This window comes from Lupinus angustifolius, chromosome LG08 (genome assembly GCF_001865875.1).
Source record: "Lupinus angustifolius cultivar Tanjil chromosome LG08, LupAngTanjil_v1.0, whole genome shotgun sequence".
Taxonomy (NCBI): Eukaryota; Viridiplantae; Streptophyta; class Magnoliopsida; order Fabales; family Fabaceae; genus Lupinus; species Lupinus angustifolius.
The window spans coordinates 24,429,636-24,449,900 of record NC_032016.1 but is presented as its reverse complement, the minus strand read 5'-3'; the positions used below and the strand labels follow the sequence as shown (position 1 = coordinate 24,449,900).

Below are 20,265 nucleotides of genomic sequence, written 5' to 3'. Positions count from 1 at the left end.
TCAAATACCAGAACTTGACTAAATTATTCTAGTCATTCTCAACTGAAGTAATGTAGTGGATATTCTACCATAACAGCTAAAATCCACAACATGAATATGCTACTTACACAAGTGGTGGCCAGTGATCAGAACTCAAAAGTATGAAGACATGAACTTTCTTCTATTTGTACTCAGCATTTATTTTGTCCTAACTAAAGAAAGTTTTTCCTGGTTGGATGGTCGAACTGAATTTCCTGCTGCAGTTGCAGATGGTAATGGGTTTGGAATAGTAGTCGCTACAGCGCCCACGGGTCTTGAAATCAGCTGCATTTGGGGATTCGTGATATTTTGTGATCTTGGGATTGAGTTTGCGAAATTCACAGGAATTCTATTGGTTGGTAAAGATGGTGGTACGCCTCTAGATGAGGAAGGTGGTAAACCAAGCCGAGATGCAATTATGAGAGCACGCTCATGGTAAAGCTTATGCCGTGACCACTCTAAATGATCCCTTGCTTTCATCACTACATTCTCCACATCATTGAAAAAAGCCAGCTTGGCTTCCAACTTATGCAACTGCAAGTTAATGGAATACCATGTAAGTCAAATGAACAAAACATATAAATACAGGCAACGAGAGCTTTACTAGGCATGAGAGTACCTGTTTTTCTATCAACAAAGAAGTAAGTTGTCGGATTTGGTCTTCTTCCTGATTTGCTAGAACTTTGGCCTTCACTGCTGCTGCCGCAAGTGTAGAAACTGCAGCATGTTTTAGTTTCTCAAAATTGTTATCATGTTTAGTCTCCGTACTATTGTCTTTCACTACTGTGCAATTTTCTGCATGATCTTCACCTGCCACTGCCTCAGAATTAGGTTTCACTGGATGTGAAGGTGACGTCATATCTATATCCTTTTCTATCCCATTAACTTGGATTGAAACTGCTGTTAATAGTGGTTGAGAGTCACTTATCTCTGATGTCAAGGAACAAGGAATCATATCAACATCCATTTCTAAACCTGTCATTTCAAGAGACTCATGAACTGGATTTGTAGATAGCGGTTTTTGAGGTCTGTTCTTGTCTGAGGGCATAGAAGCAGATGCCATCTCAGCATCTTTCGGTATCTCTACTGGCTGCAGATGCTTTCCTGATTGAAGAGAATCAGACACATGCCCATCCTTTACTTCCTCTACAGGATTGCAAGGTTCTTTAGCCAAAGTTCCCTCACGTAGCTCACTAGGTGGAATTTCATCCTTGGATGTTGAACCACCTGAATCATGCAGAGTGCTTGGTGCTTGATTATCAGGCAACTTCGAATGCATGAGATCTTTACATTTGTCAAGTTCAAGTGCTTCATGATTAATCACTGCTTGCTCTTTTGAAGCAATGGGTTTTTCTGAGGCTCCATCATCTGTAGAAGCCAGCTGTATGTTGTTTTCTAAAACATTGTTGTCAATCTTCATGTTATTGTGATCATTTGGTAAATCTTTATTGTCTAATATTGGCTTATCCTGTTTTACATTCTCATCTTCCTGCTCTCCATTTTTATAATCCCTATCATCCATTCAGACAAATCATTGTAAGTCCTAATCAACAACTAGACTAGTTTTAGAACACACATACCTATCAGAACTAGAGGAATCCTTCTTATTATATGGTGGATCCTCCAGAAGAAAGCAATGTCTTGCAGCAAGCTCCATGCCAGGAGAATTTCCAGTCATTGACTTTAAGAAACTATGAGATGAAGCAACAGCCACATCAGAACTCACCAAGTGTGCAAGAAAAGATGCCTGGAGACAAAAAGGAACATCATGTTACTCTGCATGAGGTAAAGCATAAGAGTGAAAACAACTACGCTATATGCATGACATAACACAAGGAAAGAGAAATATTGTGTATAATGAAGTAGTAAACAATAGTATTTTTTTATTTTTTTAATGAGTAAACAAGAGTATTTAACATAAAAACAGTGGCCATTTGGTATAGCTGGTTACGTGCAAGCAACAGGCATGGCACGGCACGGCACAAGCAATAGGATTACCACCAGCAATTACAGCAAAATATATAATTAATGCAAGAAAATTGTTCTGAAAGGAGGAGATTTCCATAAATATGATTTGGTTAACTGGGATGCTTCCTTGTAATCCTAATCAACAGTAAAGATTATCTAAAGCCTGACAATAAATATCAGGGTCATTACCAAGTACAGAAGGTCTCAAATAATCCAGACTAAATACTTGTGGCCATCCCTAGAAAAACAGAATGGAACTCACACGCTCAAGCATTCAACTTACCAATGCCATGACAGGATTACCCACTTCAGCAAATGATGATGGGCCTTCAGGTCCAGGAGAATTACCAACAGCAACAAATGCTTCCTTTAGAGCATTTATAGCACAGTCATTGCTAACTTCCTGACTGCATTGTACTTTAACAGTATCTTCTGAATTAGAAGTTTTCTCATCGCTACCACCTTCTAGCTTTGGGGACTCTTGATTAACTTTTACTTTATCATTTCCAGCATTGGAAGTTTCATCATGGCCTTCAATGCTATCATTAGCATTATTCTCAGCATCCTCTGAAGCATCTTTTTGCAATGATGAATAATTGTTAGTTGCAGTCGGATCTGCCGTTTCTTTGAAAGTGGCATAAACATCATCATCGGAATCAATAAAGGCATCCACAATTGGCATTTGAACAAAGTGTAATATGCATTCAGCTTTGGATTTTGTCCCAACATGTTCTACAATTTCATTCCAATTTTCTTTATAAAGTTCCAGTGCTTCAAGGAGCAGGAGTGTCTCCTGATCAGTCCACTTCCCACCACTAAACCCTGCAGCTTCAGCTGGCTCCATGAGTATGAAATCCAATGAAGACATGCCAGAGCCAAATCTTCTATTACTAAAGCAGTCGGTGCATAGATCAAAATCTGCCTGCCAGATACATCACACAAGTAATAAATTATACATGAAATGGAGAAGAAAAATAATAATCATCATTACATTGGCATTCCAACACGGTAATACTTAAGCAATAGTTCAACAGCCAGTTAAACAGTTGACCAGCTTATCGCTAATTACATTACAGACACATTTTATCAGCAACATGAACAAAGACCATTTAGATCGATAAGCACTTAGCTCTCTTGATGAATACATTCTTTTGTAAGTTCACTAGTATTTAAAAGGTCAGTGACTTTTCTGAGCTATTAAATATGATAGAATCTTTAAAAAATCATTTTGATAAAGGTCTTGAAAAAAGTTCACTTCTGTGTATGCTTCCACAACTCAAGGACATTAGTTTATGGCACTTAAGAAGCATTACCAAGTGTTTTAACTTTTAAGCCTCTGCTATATTTGTCGTCCACAGAAGGGTCAGACTCACTGTGTGGGTCTAGTAAACTGACCTGATTCAATTCACATAAGAATGTAAACTGATCTGATTCAATTCACATAAGAATGTAAACTGATCTGATTCAATTCACATAAGAATGTAAACTGATCTGATTCAATGCACATAAGAATGTAAACTGATTTTGTCGGTGTGTAACCAACATTTTTTTTTTGAGACATCGTAAATGAAAATTACCAAATAAGACTCCTAGATGCAAATATTGCTAATAACATAACTCCTCACTGTTGGAGGAGTTAAAACTTGAAAAGTCTAACAACTTTTATAAGATAACCAGGCTTGGAACAACACCACATTTGACTAGTATATTAGGTACTAGAACTTCAACAGATATATTAAAGGTCGAGCCAAATAAGAAGTCTTCAATATATTACTAAATTATGATCATGTTTCGACCATTCTAGAATGTTACTTTGGGCACATAAGAAGTGTAACCTAGAGCTGTAAAGCTCCTGCTATATGTGGGGTATACGGAAGGGTGAGACTCACTATGCGAATCTAGTAAACTGATCTAATTCAATTCACGTAGGATTGTAAAATGATTCTGTATCACAAAGTGACAAAGGTAAGTAACACAAAAAAAATTGAGACATCATGAATGACTACCAAGCAAGACTTCTACACACAATATTGCTAATAATATAACTAGCTCACTCATGGAGGAGTTAAAACTTAAAAAATCCAAATACTTCTATAAGAAAACCAGGTGTGGTAAAGGCCAAACACATAAAATGTCTTCAAAATATTACTAAATTGTGCACTTCAATAACTTGTTCAATTATAGATAAATAACCTGTTTCTGGCAATGGTAACGTTTGCAAGAACAATCGGCAGCACAAGAGTTGCAATGATATTCAAGCATCTCAACTGCTGGGCCCTCCTGTTTCACTAACTCCCCGGCAATTGTAGACTCTGGAAACAAGCCAGAGGTCATAGCTGGAGTCGTTAGGCTAGGTTTTTGAACAACAGGCGGACATAATTGGGGTGTTTCAATGTGATACAACTTTTCAAGCAGAGAACTAACTTCTGCTTCCCCATCATCACTAGCATTGGCCACAGCAGAACCCATAGCAGGAAATGGGTGGAAATTAATTAAACCCCAATAGTCCAGAAACTCCATCACCTCTTGCCTAGCATTCAAGTCTCCACCATTGAGCTCTGACAAATCTTTCAACTCAACTTGTATGTTTGGATTTTCATGAAACTTCTTTATTATGCAATTTCGTATCATCATGTATGCATCAGGAGTCCGGTTTTCAGTTTTGCCATTAAAGAAAGAAGGCAATGTCGAATTCTCAATTGGATGAATATCAGTCCAGGAAAACCAACCTGCAAACCAATCCCAAAGATAAGAGGATAATACAAAAATAAAGCTATTGACCTTGAGGTTAGAACATAAATAAGTTTATAGTATAGTTTTACTTATTTGTTGATAAAATAAGCTTACTGAGATTAAATATTAAATCAATGCAAAACCAACCACATGATAATTAAGCGTCTTTTTAAGATTTAGGGGGTGACTTAAAAGGATACGAGGTCGCCAAGGATATGAATAACAGTTTATCTGATATATTTTAGCACAGCGGAAGCATTGTGCATACTACTACATGATAAAATCAAATGCAATTAGTACTTATATGTTCTGTTCTTTATGTTTAGCAGCATATTTTACTCCCAGTAGTAAGGACAATATCACTTGCTGCGTGGTTTTGTTCTTTTTCAAACCTATGAATGTTGAGATAAACTAAACAGAAATACTAGGTCATTATGCTTATTCCTGGTTGTCCATGCAAAGTTGCACTTATCTACCAAACACAGCAGACGATAAAACTAGGCAACACAAAAGCTTAAATGAGGGTTACCAGAACTATATTCTTGAGAGTTGAGACTTGAGAGTAAAGCTATGTTATTGAAGTGGAAAAAACTATATGAAAAAGATATATAGTCCATACAAAAACAATAACAACCAATCCTTAGTCCCACTAGATGGGATCGGTACGTGGATCAAACGACGTCATAATGTTCTATCATATATAATGTTCATTGTCAAAGCATTGATCTCTAAATCTTCTATAATCATTTTTTTTCATGGCTCTCTCTGCCTCTTGAATTTGGATTAACCTCCATGGCTACATTTGGTCTGGTCTCCTTACGGGAGTTTCTAACAGTCTCCTCCACACATGTCTAAATCACTTAAGGCATGATTCTACCATGTTTTCTACGATATGAACTACCCCAACTTTCTCCTTAATGTGTTACTTCTAACTCTATCTTTTCTAGGAAGAGATATAATCCATAAGGGGACTAAAACAAAATGATTGGATTTACATTGTTATCAATTACTTTGTAAAATAACATTAGGTCAGCTGGGGGTTATAAATTGCAGTTGCCATTATGACTGGGGTTATGTTGTGTTTGCTGTAATTGCAAGAGAATAAGGACAACATGCCTCAATGCAGATGTGGAGAATACCAAAACCGCAATATTACGGCTTCCATTGCAGTTGCTGCTACAATTAAAACTTTCAGCACTCCCTAATCAAATTTCAGAATCTACAACAATCACACACAAATCCTCGCATCTTCCATGCTCTTTTTCTAGTGCTACTGTAAATTAATAGACCTGAGGCGTGCAGGTAAAAAACATTTCCAAGTTTTCAATCAGCTACACATACTTAGCGTAATCCTACACCAATTCAGCTGAATCACTCGATAGCATAACCAACCGAAAATAATCAATTAACCACCTAGTAATCTAGTATGACATGATGTATTTAACACTATTAAATGCAGCGAAAGAAGAATATAAGATTCAAAACAAACGATAAACAAATTAGTGTATCAGAATAGAGACAAAGCCTCACCACAATGAGTGGGAACCACATGAGCATTGGTTCCACGAGATCTAATAGCTTCGAATTCAGCTTCAATTGCAGCTTCCACAGACTCCCATTTGCTCTCCTTCTTAATTTCCTCCGCCACCACGACCGAATCTCCGCCCAAACCTTGTTTCTGCGCCGCATGATCCGTGTGTTTCACAATGGCTGTGGCAGAAGCGGAACCGCCACTTGCCGCCAAAGAGGAAGCATCGGCGGGGGCAGCGGCGGAGAGGTTGGTGGGGATTTGACGGGCCCTAGTCAACGGGCCGTTGTGGAGGGGAGAACGATGAAGTTGTGAGGCCTTTTCACGAGTGGCGCGTTTGGAGGGCGTGGACGAAGAATTGGAGGCGTTGAGAGCATTGGCCTTCCTTTTCTGACCTCCAGCGCGGCGGCGCGTGGATGATTGCTCTGGTACAGGTGAATTGGCGGCGGGTGGAGGATGAGACGCAGCGACACGGCATTTCTCCTCCATCGAGACGAGGTGTTAGGGGAAATGGGCTCTATCACTTCTGTGTAACTGTGCTTCGGTTCACATATATTATCCCTATCCAAAGTGTATCGCTCCATGTATTATTGGTCGTGGTCGAAACAAAATATGGTTAAAGTTAAAAATTAGTAATGTTTTTCTCCTACGAATCAAAAAAAGTGATACATGTCACACATAAGATAGAAGATGAGTTTCCTCTTAAGATACTGTACCCCAATTGAAAGCTGGAAAATTATGACCAATATATCCTTATATATTCCAATTAATAGTATTGGTGCAATTTTAGTAATACAACTTCAACATCGTTACTGTTATCAATTTTAGTATTACATCAATATATCATTATCTAGGGGACAATAAACACTAGAAAATATAAAATTTATCATATTCATGTTTGGTATTGATTTTGTTTCACTCTAATCTCTATCATATCTTGTTATGTTTGTCCTTTTACTTGTGTTCTTCATTCTCAATTTTAGGGATGGGATAGACCAAGTGAACCTCCATACAATTAGGTGAATGATAAATTTAAACTTATACAAATGTCATTTGGTATAATCGAACGAATATTGAAGTATGACCTAAGCTAAACTTGATATAACCTAGTGAGCATTGAGTTTGAACAATGCCCAAATAGTACTCTATATAATTAAGTAAGTAATTAATTAGGATCCACTCAAAATGCTCCTTAATATAATCTAACATTGATTTTGAATATATGTGAGTTACAACTAAATATAATGAGTAGATGAAGAAGAAGAAGTGTAACTAATTATAATGATTAGATGGAGAAGAAGATACTTGCATTAATGTAGCTAATAGGAATAGTGTGTTTTGTAATTAGTGTATTATATCATGTGATGTACTATGATATCTAAATAAGGTAGATTATGCATGTAAAGTAAATGATGATCTACAAAAAAAAGGGGTGATATTTTCCTTGTAATTTGTATACTTTGTTTAATGATGAGATTGTTAGTATATTAGTACACTTTCTATTAATTTTTTATCTTTATTTAAGATTATTTTGTTTTCTATTTATGTCAAATATACAATTTATAATTCTTTATTTTTTATAGGCAAATATTTCTTCCGGATGGGAAAATATATTCTTTGTGTTTTGAATGTGGATGTGGACACTTTATGTCTAGTAATTCTAAAAATTGAGGTAACTCTCAATTACTTGATTAAAGTAATTATGGAAATTACAAATTAAAATATAGTAGTTTAACATGAAATATAAGAAAGATTTGAACACAAAACCTCTTGACTAAAGGCTCGATTACTCAAATACTCAGTCAATAATAAACACAACACCACTTGGATGATTAATAATTGGATTTAATATGTATTAATGTTTTTATATTATCAGTAAATCATTTATTATTTACGTGTTAAACATCATTGACTCTCAAACAAAAATAATACAAATTAACAATCAATGATGTGCTGGAAATGTAATAACTTTACACTAAATGGTGGACAGATTTTAAACTCTTAATACTTTCCTGATAAATATACTATACATCATGATCTCTATGGGCCATTTTTCATGGAGATGTGTAAATGACACGAACCTCTCAATAGTTCAACCCCTTTTGTTTTCTTTCCTTTTTTTGTAGTTTATTCAAACACGAGTTCCAATTTCTTGAAACTCCGGTTCAAAGTTCTTAACAAAAGGGTGTTGCTTCTGCTTCTTGGACACAACATGGGTGTGATATAATATGACATTAGGCCTTATATCAAAGTCCCTAATAAAATGATATTTCTCTGTATATGCTTGTGGATCTTGAACAAGGAGATCTTTAATTGTTTCAGGCATAGGTTGGTCTTTCATAATATTCTTCCAATACTCTCCTTGATGCTGTCTTGCATAGCTGAGGTTGGTAACCTATTTCATTAGAGAGAAAATAGAAAATACATGAACAATAATATATGATAAACTCATTGGTTCAAGTTTAAAAAATAATTGAGTTACTAAAATTTGTTGGGTATTCAAAGTGTGAATGAAGAACATTGAATAAAAATAGATGAGTTACTAAAATTTATTGAGTATTCAAAGTGTGAATGAAGAACATTGAATAAAAATATATGAGTTAAAGTACATATAAATGAACTTTTATAGAGTTGTTTCAAAAAGCTTACCAGAAGAAAAGAGAAGACAAGAAACAAAGCAAAGATGGACTTCATCATTTCTTTGCAAGCGACTTCTGGTTAAATGTCAGTTTGAAAGCTAAGATCTTCAGCTTCTGAATATTTCTTTTTATAGCCTGAACTTACCCACAATATATAACTTAAATTATATGAAAAATGAGAAGTCAAAAGGAGCTAGTACTCTTATATCCTTATATTAAATCCTCAACAAATTACCATTCTCACACGAAATAAAGTAAACACAAATAAATTATTATTTTATGACATGTTATTTTTTGGTGGGTATAAAGATCTGGAGGAAGATTTAGTAAAAGAATATATCATTTTTGGTCAAATTAATTAAAATACTAATATAGGTTGTGGTTCCGTCATTTTAACTAAGAAGACATTCGTCTCATGGAACCAACGCTGATGTGGTTTCTTCATTCGTTAATCTAGTGATATAAGGTCCTACAAGATCTTCATACTAAAAATAACAAGAGATCAAATGTCAGATTCTTATGAGTCATATTTGTTAGTAGAGTTACACACCCTAAAATGGATCAGTTCCTTACCCAAAAAAGTGAGAAGATACTCTAGTAGTACAAAAAAAAGTCACACAATTTATGTATGTATTTTTTGTCAAGTTGACTAGGTTTCTATTACGATATTTTTATAAGATGGTTAATATTAATATTGAGAACTTGGTCTGGTCCCTCCCACTAATATTAATATAGACCTTAGATGATTCCAATAATATTGATTGTTTGGTGAAAGAAAGATGGTATTAGTGGGAGTAGCCGTAGTATGTGGTATCTGAAAATAATAATATAAAGTTTATTAGAAAAGACAATGAGTTCGGCCAAAATGCTAGTTGGCTTTTTTGTTTGCTTGTCAAAGTCAACTTAAATGAGCATCACAACAAAATTACTATGATGCTTATAAAGAAATCAAAATTCAATTTCACCTTGTTTTGTATCTTATATAGGTTCATGCCTCACCCTTCACATGTAATCCCTCATTTAGGATATGGACATATAACATTTTTTTAAAAGGTGTAGCATTGTTTTGTTTCTCTGACGAATCAGATATTGTTATATAAGTAAAAATGAAACTCTAAAAATAAGGATTTAATATGTATACTTTGATAGTGTAATTATTTTTACTCATTTAGTAAATTATTCATCATTCACATGTTCACTATCATTGACTCTCAAATAAAAGTAATATAAATCAATAATAGATGATGTGTTGACAGTGTAAATAACTTTACGCTCACGATACATAGATTTTAAACTCTAAAACAAAAAATAATATTTTTATATTATTGTTAAAATATGATTGATTCGGGACAAAAATGAAACACCATTTGAAACAAATTTTTCTGTAACCTTGGGTTGTGGTCCGAGCACCAAATATGTTATCATTTTATGTGGCTAAGTAGTATAAGTAATTTAAACATAAAAAAAAATTGAAAACTTAACAAACTATAATTTAAAACATAAAGTGTGCCACATCTAATTTCATCCATATTTGTTGTTGTCAACTTAGTTTCTATATCAAACTTCCATTCCCTTTTTTTAATTAAATGAAAGTTTGTCATACAAATGTCTGAAATTCTATTCATGTTATTCACTATGGTCATACCGAGACTAACCTTAACACCTTGTGTCAAAATTAGGAAAATTGTGTAATAATTTTAATAATGTCATTGACAAAGGTGATAGGCACATGCAAAATAAGGCACAAGAGTCATAATTTACTTGTTTTTTTATTGAAAGTGTTGTTTTCCATGTTGAACATTGAAGTAGTTGAATAGAGTTGGGTAGGTATTACACCATACTCGTTAGGATCTAGACCAAAAATTGGGTTCATAGGATAGTGTTATAAAAGCATTAAGGAATGAAACCTTGTACAAGAAACTATAAAGCTTAGCTTTCATAGCTTTTGACTTCAAAAATGGCATACGCGCATGAAGATTTTTGGATATCTTTTTAAGATCTTATCTGTTCTCTTCTTAAGATGGTAGAATAAAAGTGAAAATGTGCACCCAAAAAATTGAAGTTGAATCACTTGTAAAAACTATTAGATCGGGGAGCCTCCCACCATCGAGTAGTTCTATTATAACTGAATTATGAGAAAAGTGGAGAACCACAAGTAAGACATTCAGGTATAAGTTTCATGAGACTTTTATACTTATAAACTTTTTCACTATCCAATGTAAAGTTTATAAGGTGGTCTACTTTCATGCTGGTATGTGAGAATGTGACTAGTATTACATCTTATTCTATTGGCATTTTCTATATATCCTGACTTGAACGGTAGATGTGACCCTCCTACCTTGTGGTGTGAGCTAGAACCACCAAATGGTGTAACATGGTAGTCTTTAGGGTATGTCTTTCGAGCTAAAATTTGGAGGGAAATGAATAGAAAGAGAATGATTTACACTTTAATTGTTTTCTAACATCTTAATAGTTCCAAGTTCCTGACTCGAGCACAGCCTTTAAACAAAGCTTGAGTGGTTTCTTGGAAACTTTTTGGTGGATGGTGGATTATTGAGCTAGGAGATGAGGTCCAATATGATATATGATGCAGATTGAATAGTGTTGCCATAACTTTCAGTTTCCCACTACGTGGGATGCAGAACTAGTCAAAGGATTTGATTATGGGTTACCCTGTATACTTTGAGAACTAGTGGATAGTGAGGGAGTTGGGATCCTCTCCATTAATGGAGAGACAAGATACAAGTACACTCAAAATAAGAGAAAAATGTAATATGATTTAACATTTTTATCCTTAAAATATAATAATATAATATTTTTATCCCTATATATAAGTGTCAAAATAATCACTGTCTATCCATTAATAGAAAAGAAATCCGCAGAGAGGTTTGAATCAAGAAGTAGTGATATGATTTGTTGTCATGCCACTATTCATTTAGTCAAAAGTTCACAAAAGGGTTTGCGGCTCCTTTTTCTTCATAATCCTTTTTTTCTTCCAAGAATCAAGTTTTTGAGAGAGATTGTTTATGTCTTTATGATATCTATAAGCTATAGCCAAATTGAAATCTGACATGTATAGATCCCTTGATAATTCAGTTTTTATTTTGCACTGAGGCTTATTTCAAGGAATTTGTTTGTAGATTAAAATGGACATATTATTTGATGTATACAAAACTAAGACAATTAAAAGCTTACAAGAACAATTTACAAAAAAAATTTAGCCATATATCAGTTATTGATATTGACTTCATCTTTGTTGGAATCACTAACTTAAATAAAAAATAATTAAAAATCAGATGTAAAAGTTTGAATTATTTATTTTCCAATATAAATCATCATATTGTGTGCAAGAAATTAATGGTTCATTTTATTACATAATCTTATTTTATTTGTCATTATTGCTGAAAGTTTTCTTTTTAGAATAGGCAAGGCTCCAGTATGCCATTTCTTCCTGGTAAAACATCTACTTTGGGTTGCACCACCTACAGAAGCTTCCGTCTGACTTGGAGGCTTTGTTTCATATCTATGTTGTGTTTGATAAAGGTATACCTCAGTGGTATAGAAATGTGTTGTCATCTTTTTTGTGATCTTCAATATGTGTGGCACAATGAGTAGTAAGATGGTAAAACCGTAAATCCATGCCGAACAGATATATTTTGTTTACCTCACTTGAAATATTGGTTAATAAACACAATACCCTTTTTATTAACTCCTACCGTAGCATGGAATCATAAAAAAACATTACAACAAAAAGCACAGTAAATGGGAGGGAAAAAGGAAAGAGGGACACAAAAAATGAAGACTTTAAAGGTTTCAAGCTGCAAGTATGGAAATAAACAAGGCAAATGAGACCTCAATTAATTTAGTGGCTATAAAGGACAAGTAAAGAGAGAACGTGTTATGCAATTAGAACTCAAGCATAGCCACTACAGTAGCTATAACTAACAAGTTTCACCAACATAAATTAATGACTGTAACATACATGTAAGTTAAACCCCTTAACATCAACATAGCACTTAAAGGTGTTCTTTGCATAAACAATGCCTAAAGCATTGTAGCCTAAGTACACCTGAAATAGAGAATATGAGATCATACACTGAAAATTGACATTTATGCTACGGAGCAGCATCTTCAGAAAACCTGGCATCAAAAGGAGCAGATGGATGGGAAAGAGCTGCATTAGAAGCAGAAGCTCCAGAACCATTCTGCAATTCAATCACAAGCCAGTGAACAGCTTTACTCATTTGTTCCAACCGAACTGCACTGATGGGAGAAAGACCGGTTGTTGTAGCTTGTCCAGGCCTTCCAGCCACAGGCCCTGTTGCCTCATCCACCAGACACTCCGATCCTATCCTTTGCTTTGCAGACTCCACAAACTCCTCAGCTTGATCACATGCTACTCTAAATAATTCCCACTTCTGCTTGAAATTTTCTAGTGCAGTATCTGTTGCTGTTGTTTTGACAGCACCAGCACTTTCTTTGGCTTCAAGCACAGTTGCTGCAGCAGCAATAAAATCTTGATAGGCATTATTTATAGAATCAACTACACTGTCCATTGTGCCTGTTTGTGATTAAAGAAGGGAGTGGTAAAGATTCTAATAATTACATATTATGAGGACAATTAATGCTTCATAAATTAGGGTTCAAGAACAGCATATGCTCTCATCCATTAATGCTACATTAAGATATTTAATGATGGGTAGATTAGAATAGAATGTGATGAAACGGAATGGAATACAACAAAGTTAACATTCAATTGTTTGGATATTCATGGAACTCAGTGTGGTGAATAATAAGCTGATTCCAACCCATTCCATTCCACAAGATAGAAAATTAAAGGTTCTGGATCGAAATAACAGAAAAGAACCTCCTTGCATCTCATTCCATCTTATTTTAAAGCATCCCAACAATCGAAGCTAGTTATATTTCATTCAGTTCCATTTCGATCCATTAAATCAATCCAAACACAACCTAGAGAATATAAATCCCAGAACAAATTACAAACCACAACATCCAAAGATTCTAGTAATTACATATGTTGAAGGCAATTAATACTTTGAATTAAAGATCAGGAACACCATATGCTCTCACCCATCAATGCTACGTTTGAATATATAATGATGAGTCGAATGGATTGAGATAAAATGCAATGCAATGGAATAGAACAAAAATATCATACCAATGTTTAGATATTTCATGATAGAATGAAATAATAATCTACAGTTCTATACCAATCTCATTCCATCCAATGAAATAAAATAGCGGTTCTAGATGTAAATGAATCATGTTCCATCGCATTAAATCTTAATTTAAACTTCAAACCATCTAGACAATGAAAACCACTATCATTTCATTATATCAATACAATGAATTACAAACCACAACATACAAACCCTAATTTAAAAAGGATATAAAGAAGAAGCTACAAAATTGGTGAAGAATACCTGATTCGTGGTCAAAGCTCTTATCTTTGTCTTCAATGTGGGAATCCCAATTTGAAGGTTTTCCAATCACTTTCCCCCTTACACTTCAACTAGGGTTTTGAAACCGCACCAAGTGGAGTAACCTAGAAACTGAACCTAGGGTTTGATTGCATCGAGTGTAATTTGCTGTCATCGTTCATAAATCTCATCATTCTCAGAAAGGAAAGTGTAATACTTAAACCACTAAATAATTATATCTTAATCACATTGGGAGGGAATACTACTAAGCCCTTAAAGCTTAAAGCCTAGGCCCATTCTATCTTGGCCCGTTGGCACCTACAATGAGAATCTTCCTGACTATCTTTTGTCTCATAAAAGTGTAACATTTCATGTGTCAATGTTTGTGATTGATTAGAGAGAAAATTCAATTATTAAAATTTTAACTTACATTTTTTCAACCCATTACAAATAGTAACAAGTTTTATGAGACAACACATATACTCTTTATATTAGTGATTGATAACTCTAAATTAATAATTAATATTTTATTCACAATTAACACCAAGTTAAGTTAATTTGAGCTCAAAATATGAATATAAAAACATTGAAAAATTGTGTAAAATGATAGATGGGAAGGTATTACTTTGCCTATGATTTCAAAAGGCCAAGGTTTATCTTTGGGATGAGAATTACTTATTTTAACTTGGTGTCCACAATCTTATCGTTTGTCTTGTAGTGCTATATCAATTAAAAATGTTAGCTCGTTATGCAGTAAAGAATACCTCTTCACATGTGACTTTTCCTTTTCATGATGAAATCAAACATTTCTTTGTTGCATTCTTGTCTTCTCTAACCCAAACATGTTCCCATTCTAACCCTCAAAATTTTAGTTCAATTCAGAAATGGTTGTTTTACTGAAGTGATGATTATAGAAAAGGAAACATGATGGAGAAGATGATATTAATGATGTGCACAAACACAAGAAAAATAAGGTAATTAAAAGATAGAAGTTGTATAATCGTCAACCACTTTTTTCTATCTCTATTCTATATGCTTCTCTTGTATATCTCTTCTTTTAGATTAACATGTTAAATATTTTGTGATTTTCTATAAGGATTTTTGGAATATCTAAAGAACAACATCTTATAGTAAAGTTTTAAGGTATAGCAGATGCCTTAATAAACTCTAGACTCTTTATAACCCTACAACAGAAGAGAAACCCAAATATTTCAGGTTAGAAACAAGAGTCCATAATACTTGGTAAGAATATGGGTAATACACATTATCAAAATCAGAAATGACTAAGGCCATGACTAGCGATGCTAGTGTCTTTTTCAGCTACACAACATCTTAGAGTCGCCACTACGTTTTATAGTCAATAATGTAGAAAAAAATTTTAGCCCTCACATTGGGCTTTGAATTTTTGATTTCTATGTTCTAGAGTCAATTATATAATAGATAATGTATTAGCGCATATTTGTCCGGCACTATTCACTGAATTATATGACTTATATTATATTTTAAATTATTTGGTTATTTAATTAATTATTAAAAAGGATAATTTTATTTATTTTTATTATTGTTGTGCATGGCAAGGTGGCCTTAATCCTACATATCCATATTTTAGATAGGGAATCAAGACTACATAATTCTTAGTTGAAGTATGATTATTGGTTGAATTTTTTAATTAAGGAAAAAAATGACGCAACACGACCGTTCGAAGGATGAGTTGTGAAAAAGAAGCTATAAGATGCGAATTTTCCATTCTTTATCTGTTTAATCATTTTTATATTTTTAAGTGAAAATATTTATTAGGGAGTTCATATATGAAAAGTGACTATTAATTATTAATTTAATTTTAAAAAGTTTTTTATTGATTCTAGGAATTAATCGAGTGAAAAGAAACAATGTATCACGACCATTCGAAGATGATATAAGAGTGAGAAGCGTTTCCATGACCCTCTTCCATCTAGGGATGACAACGAGTTTGGATGAGTCCCGGTAGTGCATTATCCAAACCTGCCTCATTGTTACATTTTTAGACTCAGATCCGCCCTAGACCCATGCTGATACACATTAGGTATGCTACACACAGATCCTTGGGTATCCATCGTAATTGCGGATACCCACAATTTCAAAAACATTAAAAATAATTGTGAGTAATTTATGTAATTGTAATTGTTACAATCTTATATGTTAGTGACTTAGTAAGAGAAAAAAATATAAAATATATTTGAAGGTTTGAATACATTTTAAATTGACTATTTTAATATTATGATGTAAAATGATTTAGTAAGAATTGTTCAATAAATAAAATATTAGATTACACATATCAATTAACAATATAACGTCACATCAATGCTTAACAATATAACATCATTGTTTAACAATATAACAATCACACTTATTAATTAACAATAGAGTGAATTACATTGACACCCCATGAGTTTTAGTGAAATTACATAAACCACCGCTCACTTCTCTGCACCTACCCAAATCTCCCCTAGTTTTTATACTTTCATTACACTCACCACCCCTGCACGAGAAATAAGTGTAATTTTTTAAACAAAAAATGTATAAATACAATTAAGTTAAACAAAACATGATATACTGTTAGACAAGTCCAAATAATATACAAATCAATATATCTTTATTATTTTTTGTTACAAAATGCATCAACAATTCTAAAGAAATATGGTTTAAGTCGCTCTTATAATATAGTCTAACGAACCAAAAATAATAAAGATACATTGATTTGTATATTATTTGGATTTGTCTACACAACATATCATGTTTTGTTTGACTTAATTGTATTTATCACATTTTTTGTTTAAAAGATTACATTTATTTCTTATGCAGGGGTCATCAGTGTAATGAAAATATAAAATCATGGGAGGTTTGTGTAGGTGTAAAAAAAATGAGGGGTAGTTTGTGTAATACCACTAAAACTCATGGGGTGTCAATGTAATTTACTCTTAACAATATAATACTATGGATTAACAATATATATATATATATATATATATATATATATATATGAAAGAATAACGAATCCGATTATCCGTGGGTTTGGGTACCTCATTATTCGGATCCAGACGCATGTAACAATTAGTCTTAAAATCTTGGGTCTCAATTACCTCCAACTCCAAAAACACGGACCTATATCCGATCCATGGCGGATATCCACCAATTCGGATACCTATTGTCATCCTTACCTCCATATTTGATTAATTCCCACAATAAGATCATATATGGAATTTATAAACATTGATAATAATTATCATATGTATGAAAAGTTTTGATCCAAATAAAATTGTGTTAACTAACATTTTAATTACTAATTAATTTTGGTGGACGATAATATTTATTTAATTTAAAAATTGGTTTGTTAAATGGTTTATAAATTTATGCTTTTATTTTGTTATTGTTATTTACCCATTGAAGTGTCATTATAATCAATATTTATTAATAGTTAATTTTTTATTGCTATTTTTTATAAGAATAAATAAGAAAAAATATTCAAAGTTTATACTTCTCGATCATGATTTAATAGTGTAAAAATAAGATAGTATAAAATGTGACTATATATTGTGTAAAACAGAACACATGAAACACGATGGACTAGCCACGTGTCAGTTTTTGTTTGGGTACGTAGGAGAAAGAGGGTTGCACACTCAAGCAAGTGATTGAATGGATGGTAGGGTGCAAGGTGTTTAACTGTGCACCTGTGCGCATGGGACTCCACCCCCAAGAGGAGCCAAATATGTGGTGTGGTAAGGTACTGGTAGGTGTGTCACACTTGGTGAGTGGTCACACAAACTTACTTTATGCATAGAATGCTTATTGTGTGAATGCATGAAATTGTGGTGACATTGGTTATGTGACTTGTGTATAAATAATACATGAGTTGTATTGAACAAATCACCTGAGTCTAAGTTATCTATTCTCTCTAAGTCATTTATCCTCTAAATGAAGTCGTTAAGTATGTTCTTGTAACCTTGTTTTCTTTAATCTCTTTACATCATCATTCGATGCACAAAAAGATGCAGGAATTTCAACAATGTAAAAGTCGAATGATGATGTAAACGAGATTAAAGAAAACAAAGGTTACAAGTAACATACTTAATAACTTCATTTAGAAGATAAATGACTTTATTTCTTGAAGTCATTCTCTCACTTGAGTCTTGCTAGCTTGTGCACCACATAATTGATTTGTTAGTTTTGCTTGCAATTAGGCTACTTCTTCAAAGGAATCAATGTCTGTGTAATCTAGTGGATTTGAATTTCATTATTGAACCTGAGCCTGTATTATTTCTAACACTTGCATTTGAATGAAGTAAAGTTGAAGTCCAAACCCAACGTTTTACTTACATAGTTGCTATCTCTTTTTGCTTTGCTCACCAGGTATTTGATAAATAGTCTAAACCAAAAATTCAAAATCATTCAATTGCTTTCTTTCTTTATTATAGTTATGAACATATATGATATTCTAGTTTCTTTCCAACCAGATCATTGTATAGCAAATTGGTACTCAAAAATAATCTCATTTAAAACATTTTCTTTTTTACTTAACCTTTTTTAAAATTACACATGATCTGATCCACTTTCCTGTAGTATCAATTTTCATTCTTATTTCTCAAGCACATTTAAGTTGCTTACTTTTCCTTACCCTATGATCTCGCTTCACCTTGGCAACTTCATGCAGGAATATATATTAATCAAAATAACCACAAGCTACAACAAGGTCATAGCTATCGTCGAGATAAGCATAATAATCATTAAATTAACCACCCCCGATTTTGTGTGGAGTGTCTGATGACCACTCCTCTAGGGTATAAACATAGTTCTATGATCTCCTGGGCATAGATTCCAAACTCCATAAATTATATATTAGTCACTTTCTTGTAGTATTAGTCATCTTCTTGTATTTATGCAGATAAAGATGTTCAACATTATAATTACATCTGCTCTATTATGTTAGATTTACTTTTTCTAGTTTTTGCTATCTCAAATAAGTATTTTATTTGCTAATAAAGATTGTTTTAGTTAGTAAATAATATTCATCTCATTGTATAAGGATGTGTGTTCCTGAAATTCTCTAATGGATAATCCATAAATAAATACCTATATAAAAACTATAAGAGGTGTGAGACATATCTTATCTCTTATACTTGCTATACAAAACCAGAATGCAGTATTTGCAGAAATGGCTAAAGTAATATATGCAGATATTGACATTATAAAACGGTTCAACTAATGGTGAATGTACCATGCTGTTAATGTGCTTGGATGTTAAATGTTTAGAACTTAGAATTTAGTTTAATTGTTGCCTCTTATGAAAAGGAATAAATGTTCTGGTGTAGTTGATCAAATGTTGGAAAAAGATCTCATGTGACTGTCTCAGTAGGCGATGTGGGACTTAAATTACATTTTTTGGTCTATAACAACCGAAAAGAAGTTGGGTTTTAACTCTAATACTATGTTAAGGATCAATCTCAAAACCAATTGGCAATTAAAGGAGTAACGCAACATATATTTAAACCATTTCTGAGTAAATGAGATAGACAATGTGAGACTTACTTTCTAACATGTTTCCTCCACACAAGCCTGTGTCAATTCCACAAGTGTCCTTGTTCTTGAAACACAAGTTAAATATCTCTAAGGCCATGTTGTATATGCAGATACCTTGATTTCAAGCCTCTTACATCACCATCTCCTTATGCACCTACTGTAACACTCTCTAATATCATTTATTTCTTCAAGTCCTTTTGGTGGGACTCAATCACCACAATTGATCCATTTTGTAAATAATATTAAGCAATCCCTAAGAAATAGGAAAAATACAAATAAATAAAATACTAATTATTTAAACGGTATATTCAAGACAATACAGTTAAAAGAAAGCTAGTGAATTTCAGTAATAACGAATCCGACAAATAAATAAATTCAATTTCCA

The 20,265-nt window shown here is 33.2% G+C and overlaps 3 protein-coding genes across 3 annotated transcripts; all 3 read right to left on the bottom strand.

Annotated features, from left to right (window-relative positions):
* LOC109355451 (SWI/SNF complex subunit SWI3D-like) lies at positions 15-6,786 on the bottom strand. The gene is made up of 6 exons (XM_019598623.1): positions 6,250-6,786; positions 4,180-4,715; positions 2,270-2,908; positions 1,599-1,765; positions 638-1,529; positions 15-552 (listed from the first exon to the last, which is right to left on the bottom strand). Exons 1-6 carry the CDS (start codon positions 6,734-6,736, stop codon positions 178-180), a joined length of 3,096 nt encoding a protein of 1,031 aa, XP_019454168.1. The 5' UTR covers positions 6,737-6,786; the 3' UTR covers positions 15-177.
* LOC109355454 (organ-specific protein S2-like) lies at positions 8,374-9,054 on the bottom strand. Its single transcript, XM_019598627.1, has 2 exons — positions 8,897-9,054; positions 8,374-8,642 (listed from the first exon to the last, which is right to left on the bottom strand). Exons 1-2 carry the CDS (start codon positions 8,942-8,944, stop codon positions 8,379-8,381), a joined length of 312 nt encoding a protein of 103 aa, XP_019454172.1. The 5' UTR covers positions 8,945-9,054; the 3' UTR covers positions 8,374-8,378.
* On the bottom strand, positions 12,770-14,541 carry LOC109355453 (mediator of RNA polymerase II transcription subunit 32-like). The gene is made up of 3 exons (XM_019598625.1): positions 14,459-14,541; positions 14,331-14,373; positions 12,770-13,447 (listed from the first exon to the last, which is right to left on the bottom strand). Exons 1-3 carry the CDS (start codon positions 14,519-14,521, stop codon positions 13,002-13,004), a joined length of 552 nt encoding a protein of 183 aa, XP_019454170.1. The 5' UTR covers positions 14,522-14,541; the 3' UTR covers positions 12,770-13,001.

Bases quoted from the DNA above. Each gene is read 5' to 3' on its own strand.
- LOC109355451 (XM_019598623.1), bottom strand. From the start codon at position 6,736: ATGGAGGAGAAATGCCGTGTCGCTGCGTCTCATCCTCCACCCGCCGCC. The intron at 4,716-6,249 runs GTGAGGCTTTGT...ATTGGTTTGCAG, and splicing joins TGTGGTTCCCACTCATTGTG to GTTGGTTTTCCTGGACTGAT. The intron at 1,766-2,269 runs GTAAGTTGAATG...TTTTGTCTCCAG, and splicing joins GTAATCCTGTCATGGCATTG to GCATCTTTTCTTGCACACTT.
- LOC109355454 (XM_019598627.1), bottom strand. From the start codon at position 8,944: ATGATGAAGTCCATCTTTGCTTTGTTTCTTGTCTTCTCTTTTCTTCTG. The intron at 8,643-8,896 runs GTAAGCTTTTTG...CTAATGAAATAG, and splicing joins TTGTCTTCTCTTTTCTTCTG to GTTACCAACCTCAGCTATGC.
- LOC109355453 (XM_019598625.1), bottom strand. From the start codon at position 14,521: ATGATGAGATTTATGAACGATGACAGCAAATTACACTCGATGCAATCA. The intron at 14,374-14,458 runs TTCTAGGTTACT...TCAAATTGGGAT, and splicing joins AATCAAACCCTAGGTTCAGT to TCCCACATTGAAGACAAAGA. The intron at 13,448-14,330 runs GTATTCTTCACC...AATCACAAACAG, and splicing joins GAGCTTTGACCACGAATCAG to GCACAATGGACAGTGTAGTT.